The 11,135-nt window shown below is 41.7% G+C and overlaps 1 protein-coding gene across 1 annotated transcript in view; it reads left to right on the forward strand.

Moving 5' to 3' along the window:
- Nucleotides 1-7,943, forward strand: part of RYK (receptor like tyrosine kinase) — a gene marked incomplete at its 5' end in the record, with an annotated part of 85,501 nt that extends 77,558 nt beyond the window's left edge. The window contains 2 exon segments of the mRNA XM_081105996.1: nt 4,824-4,960; nt 6,836-7,943. Coding sequence (XP_080962122.1) covers nt 4,824-4,960; nt 6,836-6,947 — 249 coding nt within the window. The 3' untranslated portion in view covers nt 6,948-7,943.
- Between the last annotated feature and the right edge of the window lie 3,192 nt (nt 7,944-11,135).

Below are 11,135 nucleotides of genomic sequence, written 5' to 3' on the forward strand. Positions count from 1 at the left end.
AATGACAGAAAGCCGATGGTCACATAGGGGTGGAAGGGAAAGGATTAGAGCAGGAAGAATCTTTTGGAGGTTATGGAGGTGTTTATTTTCTTGATGTGGCAGTGGCTTCTGGGGTATATACATAGGTCAGAACTTATCGAATCGAACACTTTATGCGCAGGTCTTTGTATGTCGGCCATCCTACAATAAAAATGAAAAATGTCTTTGTGATCTGACCACCTCCGCTAACATATCTAAGACGAGTACCTGAATTTGCTGGCTCTTAAGACACAGCTAGGATTCTTGTTAAAAATACTGTGTTCCAGGCCTCAGAACTTTCAAGATAGGACTGGGAAGTCTGTACTTTACACAAGCACCCAGATCATTCTTCTTGTTAGTCAGGCTTGGGAAGCACTTAGCCTAGATTAAATTAATTGCACTTTGGTGATTGGAACCCATTTCCACTTTCCACGAGAAAGGGATGTTAGGTATCTAGTGTTAACAGAAAGGCCTAGCCATAGAACACTTAATTATGCTCTTATTGTGGTCAGATAGAATAATCAAGAATTTGACAACATTTTTTTCTCATCCATGTAGTATACTGAGGTCAGCCTTGCATTTTAAGTTCCTGAAGTAACAGCATGGAAATCTCTTAGTAGCCCCACCGTTAGTTAACATACCATAATAGAGTAAAAAATAATTTTATCTATACAGTTTTTGACAAGTCACATCAGAATACATTGTTAGTTGAAAAGAATGCTTTATGTCCTGTATATTAAAAATCTATAAGATAAGTTGTGAGAAGAGGAATAAAATGAATAGAATTTGTTATTCTCTAAACATTCTTTAAGTGGACATAGTGTTACCGAACTCAAGGGGTTCAGGGCTGTTGGTAGTTTTATTTTCTTTCAGCAAGTGACAAAGATGGGACTCGCAGCCATAGCTCTGCCTCTCTGCAAGGAGGCTTAGGCCTTGCTTATATACACTATGTGGGCAAATACATGTTGATTTCTTCATTGTGATTGGCTTTCCTTATCTGGTTGAGTTCCTGTCAGCTCATTCTGTTTACAGCTGCATCTGCAAAATACTCAGCCACACTTTAACATTTAGTAAGAATAGCACTGAGTAAGAATGGCCCAGACTTTGAGACCCTTCTAACACTAGCCGCAGCCTTTTATAAAACTCTGGAAAAAACAACTGACCTTCTGATCACTCCCTTTCCAATGACGTCAAACAAAAGGAAATTATAGAATAAGTCTGTCTGAGTTTTAAATGGTTCAGTTATCAGAAGACTTTCAGAGAACAAGTTTTCCACAAATCATCCTTGTGCTATTGGTCTTGATTTTTTTTTTGAAGGGTTGGTGAGCCAACATGTAATTAATCACTTGTTGGCTTTTAAGGAAATGAAACTGCAGTGCACCCTTTGGCTTTATTGTCCTTTTTTGGCATTTATTAGCATTGCAGTTTTTAATATGAGAACCTTGCATGAATGCTCAGCAATAATGTGGACAAAACAATGCAAAAGAAGTAATTTTTAAAAGTCAGTTTCTACTCATTGAACTGTTGCGGTTACCTTTGCGCACTCCGGGTCTCAGACACCGCTGGCATGACTGTGAAAGTCCCTTACCATCCGAAGTTGTTAGAATGTTCCTGCCTTGTCGGAATGGAGCTATTCCCGTGTACAAAGTGGCAATATCCATATGTTATCGCTTCCTACCGTTTCTTCCTCCAAACTCTGGTTGGATTGATTATCCTTCCCCACAGCTGCTCCAGGGGTGGGAAATTCCTTCTAACCAGTTTCCCTTCTTTGGGTTCTATTCTGTGTAGTGCACTACCTTCCTGATGGAAGTTGGGCACAATTTTAAGAATTTAGCATCATCTGTACTAATCAGTGTCAGTACTAAAAGTTCATGGAGAGGAAGGTATTAAAGTAGACAAGTAAATACTTGTATGTAAGCATGCAGCTTCCTTTAACTTTTATTAACTTGACAGCATTTTTTCATTTTTTAGGTGGAATAGAATGTTCCCCTTAAACCAGTAGGCTCTGCTTCTGTGGAGATTTAAAATGTATACATCCATCTCCATCAATTTCCTGTCGCCCCACTCCAGCACCACCAAAAAGCACAGACCTCAAGGATGGGCATTGCTGCTCCCAAATGGTCACTGTTAATGAAAAAGATACTAAGTTCCAAAAGGCTGAACGCTTTGGTTTTGGTATTTCTTGTAATGCTGGCCTCAAAATGAGTTGAGAAGTGTGCCCTCCTTCCGGAAGAGTTAGTGTAGGGTTGTGTTGTGGATTGAATTGTGTGTCCCCCTCCCCCCGACACACACACAAAATAGGTGCAGTACCTCAGAATGTGGCTTTATTTGGGAATAGGGTCATTGCAGTAAAATGTTAAGATGAAGTCATACTCATTTTGGGTGGACTATTTAATCCAGTATGACTAATATCCTTATAAGAAGAGACACCATGGTATTCGAGGGAAGAATGTCGCTTGAGAACAGGCAGAGATTGAAATGTTTCAGCTGCATTTCACCGAGGATTGCCAGCAAACCACCAGAACTAGGAGCAGGTCAGGAAGGATGCTCCCCACAGGCTCCAGAGGGGGCGTAGCCCTGCCGGCACCTTCGTGCTGGACTCCTAGCCTGCAGAGCTGTGAGAAAGTAAATTCTGTTAAGCCGCCCAGTTTATGGCACTTTGTTGTGGCAGCTCTAAGAAACTAATACAGATCTGTTTTTTGTTTTGTTTTTTCTTTCAAGTTGGATAGCATTCACCCAGTGAAACTGTTTGGATATATAGTTTTTTGTGTGTGGAAAGATTTTTAATTATGAACTCTTTCTTTAATAGGTATAGGGCTATAAGTATTTTCAAGTTGTTCTTGTGTCTGTTTGGGTAATTTGTGTATTTCAAGGAATTTGTCCATCTAACATTACATTTATTGGCATAAAGCTGAGTTCATAGTATTTTTTTTATGTCCATAGGATCTGTGGTGACATTCCCTTTTTCGTTCCTGATATTGGTAATCTGTGTCTTTCTTTCTTTGATCAGTCTACTTTAGTGTTTCTCAACTGGGTGGGGGGGGGGGCAGTTTACCATACCCCACACCCCCAACCCCCAGCCAGGCGACCTTCCGCAATGTCTGGAGGCGTTTTTAGTTATCACAACTTGGGGTGCTGTGCAACATCCTCCAAAGCACAAAACCTCTCGCGGCAAAGAGTTCCCCACCCCAGGGTATCGGGAGGGCTGAGGCTGGGAAACCTGTTGTAGGGTTTACAATATAGACCTACTTTCAGATAATACTCTGCCACTTCATGTTTAATATAAGCAGCTTGCAATGAAATAGTTCCACTCACCCCGTCCATCCTAAGTGTTATCATGGGCATGCATTGTACTTCTCTAGGTATTATAAGCCCCACAATGCAGGGTTGCGGTTGTTGCTGTAAACAATCTAGTGGGGACATTTTCACAAGAGGAAAAAATACCTTGTTGTTACTGGCATGTTTTCAGCCCTCTCTCCATTCTTTGTGCTGGTCCACGTTTCCGTCTGGGGTTCTTTCTTTCCACGTGAAGAGCTGCTCTCCTGGGTCTTGCAGTGCAGGCTCCTGGTGACATTCGCTCAGCTTTTGTTCGTCTGAAAAACTGTAGTTTGCTTTCATTTTTGAAGAATATTTTGATTTGGTATAGTATTCTCCAGTAGCAGCTTTTTAAATATTCTGTAAGATATCGTTCCATTGTTTTTTTATTTACAAAGATTATAAGAAATAAAACTTTTATTCTTTAATATAGGCTTTTTAAAAAAAAAAACAACCTTTATATTTTAGGGAGTATTTCAAAATTATGTTATTGAAAAAGTAGTAACATAAAATTTAATGCACTATGCTCAGATTTTGTAAACAGACTTGTTTTTGTCTTGTGTGTTTTTTCCTTTTATTTTTTTCCTTTTTTTTCCTCCTTCACTCAAAAATTTTTGAGGCAAGTTATTTCTCAGCCTCAAGTTTCCCCACCTGTAAAATCAGGCTGCCAATGATTCTCACTGGTTTGTTGTGAAACTTAAGTGAGATACAGGATACACAACTTCTAGAACTTGAAAGGACATAAACAGGATACCAGGGTACACAGGTGTCCTCTTTTGTGCCTCCTTTCTGACCTTGGGGCTCACATGTGGCAGCAGATCAGTGGGAGCCCCCTCTGTGCGTCCTTCCCGGCCAGGTGGCAGCAGCTCTGTGTAGACACCTTGCCTGCCCTCCACGCGCTCCCAGGAGCCACGGATAGCCAGGTGACCAGGAATGAGTACTGTGGCCTCTGCTTAGGAGTTCTGCTCCTGTCAGTAGTTCACAGGTTACTTTTAAATAAATCTGATCTTTTACTCAAGCAAGGTTGGGAGATATCTTCTCAGATACTTGTTAATTTAAATTATGTGAATATAGTAAAAAACCCATGGCATTCTATATTTTACATATTTTGCATATTTCACTGATTCAGGATGCTCTTCCCTCCAGTTAGGCTAAAGTTATATTCATTTTCCACTTCTCAATTGTGGATACGAGCTACAGTATTTAAAGTAACAAAGTTTCATATTAGGAAAACCTAATCAAATCAACAGTAAAAACAATTTTTTCCAATGCATCTAATCACCTTAGAATACCCATTGATATTCACATTAAAGGATGAATCCACAAATGCTTCTTTTTTGTTCCAGCAAGATAAACTAACTGGGCGTGGTAGATAATATTTTGTTTTCCGTAAGAGTTGGTGAATCTGCTGTTTTGGGTGTGCCTGGCTACAGGCAGCAGCACTCTGACAACTGTTCTAAATACCCCTCCTGTGCTTTCCTTCTCCTCAGTGGGCCTTCGGAGTGACGCTGTGGGAGCTCATGACTCTGGGCCAAACGCCCTATGTGGACATAGACCCCTTTGAGATGGCTGCGTACCTGAAAGACGGTTACCGAATAGCCCAGCCTATCAACTGTCCTGATGAACTGTAAGTTTTTCTGTGCTTGAAGACATGGGTTTCATTCCTCTCACGATGTTGGGATAAAAGAAAAGCAGCAGGTGTCCAAAGGCTTCCCTTTGAGAATAATGACTCTTCAGACATGAGTTAGACTCTTCCAGAGAACCACAGGGTCAGCCAGGCTCGTCCACTCTTTAACGCATTTGGCATTAGGACTTTTTGCATCTTATGTTTGTAGCGCTTAATCCATCCAAGAGACTAATGTACATAGTGAGAAAACACTGAACACTATGTGGGTTACTCTATGCAGAGTGAAGGATGACTTTTATTTATACTAGTAGAGTCTTAGGACATATCTATTTATACATAAGGCTAATATGCTAAGTGTCCGACCATCTGACTGGTCGCTATGACATGCACTGACCACCAGGGGGCAGACGCTCAATGCAGGAGCTACCATGACACGCACTGGATATTTAGAGAGAAATGGCACCGTGAACCTGGTGCCCACAAAGCAACACTCAGCTTCCCCCAAGTGGGACACTGGCCCCGCCACCACCCCAGAGCAACAACCCACCAAATCGCAGCAAACGCTGCCAAGACCCCATGGCACAAAATGTGACTCACTGCCCAGTCCAGCCCAGAAATGGTCACTGTGGGCACTGGATAATGACGTCACATAGCAACTCCCGGCTTCCTCTTCCTAGCAACTAGCCTCCTTGGAGTTTCTTCAGCCCAGGAACCAAATTTGCTTTATAGCCAGGTGGAAACATTTCACACTGTAACCAAATGTCTGTGAAGCGTTTTCCCGTGCCTCATCTCATTTGATCCTCACAGAAGTCCTGAAGTAGGTAGATAGGAGACTCAGTAGAATCCTATTTTATTTTCATTAACCGGAAAATGGAGATTTAGAAAGCTTAGAAACTTGACCCGACTAAAAAGAAGTAAGAAATGGTGGATCTTGAAAATGACTTCAGGTTTTCTCACTGCGCAGAATATAGTCAAACACTGCTGCAGTTAAATATTTTACCCTTTGTTCTCCCTGTGTGATCTATAATAATAATCTGCTTCGTGTGGATATGTACTGCTGTGTTGCTGACAATTACCTGAAAGCAAAGTTGGGGTGCTTCACTGGGCTGCAAAAAGTTTAGCTAAATCAGAAAGCAGGTCTAATTAAGCAAGTTTATTCTATGTATATAAAGGGCTAGGTTGACTCATGCATGCACGATACATATAAAGCTCTTGCTGGCACCAATCGCACATGTGTGTTTTGATCTGTCACTGTTGATCATGAATTTGGTTGACACTTCTGTTATAAAGAACGGGCGAATAGTGATATTAAAATATTTCTTCTAATTAATTTCCTTTTGATGTGCACGAATTTGTGCACTGGGCCACGAGTTTAGTTATAAGAAGGCTTTCTTGTTGTCCTCTTGCTGTGCCAGTTGGTGTCAATTGATGTATAAAGATGTTTTGAGCTGGCAAGCGAAATAGTTCCTGTTTCCTGCTTTTATCACATAGCTCAACTTCCCCTGTAATGGGACTTGGTCAGGGGTGATTGAGTGCAGGGGTAACTGTCATCTCGTGCTAGAGTCCCCTGAGGTTTCTGCATCACAGCAGGTGACAGCGTTTGCCCTGATTTTCCTGAAGACCCAAGGTTCTTAGAGCTTACCTAAAGCTTCCTCTTCCTCCAGGTTCTTTCTCTCAGAACATACATTACAGGATGACACAGTATTTACATGAAGTCTCTGTATCTGCTGATATATTTTGGTATGCTCTCATGAACAACTGAAATCCACATGTAAAATTCACATAACTCCTTTTAGCTTCTTTTCGTTGTAGTGTTCCCAACAGGTAGTAACGGTGATTGATTTTTAATATGTCATCCTCTCTGTCACTCTGCAGATTTGCTGTGATGGCTTGTTGCTGGGCCTTGGATCCAGAGGAGAGGCCCAAGTTCCAGCAGCTGGTACAGTGTCTCACGGAGTTCCACGCAGCCCTGGGGGCCTATGTTTGACTGTCACATCCCACAACATCCAGGCGGAAGGTGCCCGCCTGGTCACTGGGAGCCAGCCATGGACGCTTCACTCACCCCGCGACGCCAGCAGAAGCACATTCGTCTTCCAGAACACTGTGCCTTAGAAATGCATTAGACTCTGAACTTCTAAAGACAGACTTAATAATGGGGAATATTTTCTAGATATCACTTTTATTAGGTTGAACTGAAAAGGTTTTTGTAAATTTTTTGGCCAAAAACTTTTAAAACATAGTTACTTTGGACTAGGGGTACCTTCTTACAAAATAAATAAAACAGTTTTTAAAATTGTTTAAACACTTGGAATAGCCATTTTAGTGCCAACTGCTTTTTATTTTTTTTTACTTCATCAAGGTAAAATGTAGGTAATTCACCTTTAAAGTTTAAAAAATATTTATCACTAGTCTTGGGAATGGTTTGTCTTCGAGATGAAGTACTTTTTCTTAGGAAAAGAACAACAGCATACAAAGATGTCTGGTTTGCCTTGTACAAGAAAAGGCAATATTGGAGGAAGAAAACTGAAAAGCTAGAATGAAAAAAGAAATAAAAAAATACTTATTAGAAATGGAAACTGCCCTTTCAAGAAAAATTGTTTTTATTTTTTTAATGAAAAGAAGTTCTGTTTTTTTATTTTTGGGGAAGTAGGAGTTGAGTTCATTGAAACATCATAAATTTGGCAGATATTAGCTTTTCCAGGAGCCAGAAGTAGGTTTGGAGCAAGTCAGTAGTAAAGAATGGTGATTTTATTTATTTTCACTCTCTGGAAAAGGTGATAATACAATTTCAGAGAGCGAAGTCACGTTTTCTAAGGTTAGGAATCCCTTTGTAGCACCTAGACTAGTGCTATGCACAGAGTGGGTGCTCAAGTTGTGAGTTAAAAAAATGTAAACTGGTAAATTTTGTGCTTTTCTTCAAGGCTGACAAGTATAAAATTGTTTTTTAAAACACTTGAAAAATTAAAGGATTTGTTTTCTGTCATGGCAGTATTGAAAATATCGTTCCTAGTCAATGATTGGTTTGAACATGCAGCAGGTAGATAAGATGTTGTATTTCATGAGTGTTTTGCTAAGGCCTTCAGCCCCTGATACAATTACAGCTAACTCTACTCAGCCTCCAGGTTTCAATAAAAAGCTGGAATTATGATTACAAAGAAGTGTCACAACCCTGACACTTTTCTCCAGAACCTTTAAATTAAGGGTGTGTGTGTATTGGTGCTTGGTTATAGTTGGCCTAATGCATAGTTGAATGGGCCTCCTAGATGGTTAGGCCTAAAGGTGCCTCTGCTACTCCCATCCTCTTAAGTGTACAAGGGGGAATGCATAGCAGTTGGAGGCCTTTGGTGTTGCTAAAGAAGCTTTATGAATTAGCAGCACATCTGGAGAAAATAGCTCACACAGTCCATCCTCTGTCACAAACAGGCCAAGAGCATGGTTTTTCTATGTACGATTTATTAACACTGGCTCTTTGGTTTTGTGGTACTCAACACCCTGAATGGCCAGTTGTTAAAAAACTCTTTGAACTCTTTGTAAGTTATAGATGTTTTCATTCACAACCTGCAATCTTAGAAGGCATCCAATCAACACATATTGTTTAGCACTAACGATGGTATTATGTACAACGCTGGCTTCCCTTCCAACATTCAGCGCATTCTTTTTTTGTGTGTTCAGGTTAGTGCACTGTTTAGAAGTCACAGTTCTATGTACAAGGTCAGCTCAAAAGAAAAAGTAATGACATCTGACTTCTTTCCCAAGTTAGCGAGGAGTAAGAGGTGCTGCCCATTAGCTGGGCTGGTGGTGCCTTTATCCTTATGAATTTGATTGTAAGCTGTTGTATGTATGTATATTTGTTTCATAGTAGGTGGTTTAAGAATTTAAAGAGATTTTTCTAGCCAACCTACTTGGAGTCATTGCCGTAGGAAGAAAAGAGCAGTTAGATTTTCCCGGCTGGTCTCCCAGTTGTTTTGTCATAGATTGTGAATGTCACTGAGCAGACTTTGCAGAAAACGATATTTTTATAGGAAAGAAACAAATTGACAAAGCACTGACATGCTATTATAAGCTGGCTCTAGTCACCCCTCTGTCCTTTCTTGTAACACCGCTATTATAAGAATATTTTATTTGTAGAAGCAAGGAGGATTGGCTATTTATTCAGTATGTATGTATTGAGTACCCACTGTATATTTGGCTCTAAGATATGCAGGGAACAAGACAGATGAGGTTCTACCCTTTCTAGGGCTTATATTCTAGTTAGGAGAAGCAGATAATAAACTTTAGATTTTGGTAAGTGCTATGAAAATAAAGTAGAGTGGTATTATAACTTTAGATGTAGTATTTAGCCAGGCTTCTCTGAGCAGGTGGCATTTGAGTTGAGATCTGAATGCCAAGAAGACAGCATTGAGAAGGGACATAATTGCAGAGGACTTAAAGCAGGAACGAGTGGGCCTCCAGGCTCAGCCCTTCCTGTTTATCCTCCAGCGGCTACTGCTGGAAGAAGAGAACAGACGTCGGTGTGATCAGACTGAAGTCAGGGAAGGGCGGGTTCCGCGTGAAGTCTGGGAGGCGTGCACGGGCAGCAGGGCCTTACAAGCTATTGGGCATATTTATATTTTATTTACACACAATGAAATTTTAAGGATTTTTTTTCAGTAAGGGATTGACTGACATGAGCTGATTTGTCATTTAAAAAAATGTTATGCCAACTCTTTTGTGAAGATGGCATTGTAGGAAGACAAAGGTAAAAGTCACGAAACTTTTAAGAAACTGTTGCACAGTTTAGGAAAGAAAGTATAGTGGTTTGGGAGATTGGAGGGACAGATTGGAGATACGTTTTGAAGGTAACAGGGTGGAGTGGAGAAGGAAAGAGTGATCAGGGATGACTAATTTGGGGCCTGAGCATCTGACTGTATGGCTAAGCTATATAATGAGATGGAAAAAACCCTAGGAGGAACAGGATTTTGCTGTGGCAGGGGGATCAGTAATTTGTGGTAGGCTGCGTTTGGTTGCCAAATGGTCATCTGAATGGAGTAGATATGAGTGTATAGCTCAGGGAAGAGGTCTCATTGAGCATGTAAGTGGAGGAATGTAATGTGGTTGATCTTTAAAAGCCATGGCACTGGATGAACTTGCTTCAGGTAATGGTGTGGATGGAGAGGAGGTCCTAGGCCTGAGTCCTAAGCACACCGGCATTAATGGTCTGAGTGGAAGACTGGGAAGAAGCCACTGCTGTTGGAAAAAGCAACAACAGAAACAGGAAAATGAGATGTCGTGGAAACTCAGGGAAGAAAATGTTTCCAGTGGAGAGTCTTCTGTGGGAGTTGGCGTTTGGAAGGTACGAGTATTGACAACACCAGCAGGGATCAGAGCAGGTTGAGGTGTGAACACGTGGGAAAGGGGAGATTCTTCTGTCGTCAGTGCTATTGGGAAATGGAGTGGTAACTAGGGAAGGTCAAAGAAGTGTCCTGGGAGGGTTTTTTTGGTGGGAGTTGGGGACAGGGAGGAGAGCGTGTTTGTTTTCCAGATGAAGATACGGGTACCAGAGAATGTTTCTTTCACAGGCTAACGGGAATGATCCAGTAGTGGGAGAAAAACCCTGTGGAGTGTGGGACATGCCTCTTGCCCTTTGGTCCACAGGCATAAAGCCTCTGCCCTCCACCTCCCAGTCCCTTTGGTTGTGGTAAAGGTTATGGTTTTAATGGGGAAATAATGTGAGGGTGAGGGGAGGCGGGAAACAAAACTTGAAACATTCCCACTGAAAGCCATTCTATTGAGTTGACTAACCTAGAACCTCAGACCCATCACAGTGTCTGGCTAGCTGCCATCTTTTCCCTGTTGCCTCTGTAACTGCTGACTGCTCATGGCCCTTACCCCTTCCAGCCAACCTCTGCCAGAGTAACGCTTCCCACACTCCCACGCGGAGCTGCTGCGTTCCTGCGCGACACTCTTCAGCAGTTTCCGGAGCCTTCAGGGTGGGAATGAGAACTCCTGGGTGCAGTCTCTGCAGTTCCCTTGCTTCTTCACCGGCTGGCTCACTACTGCTGTTCCACCTGTTCCTTCTTTTGCATGTGCTGCTGCTCTTAGAATGCCAGGCTTCGGGTTAGATTGCCCGGCTCCAGGAGGCTCCTCTGACACCTTCCCCTGCCCCTGCAAGAGCTTTTCAGCCTCTTCCCTGGGT

The sequence above is a fragment of the Myotis nattereri genome, assembly GCF_964212035.1.
Source record: "Myotis nattereri genome assembly, chromosome: 14".
Lineage (NCBI taxonomy): Eukaryota > Metazoa > Chordata > Mammalia > Chiroptera > Vespertilionidae > Myotis > Myotis nattereri.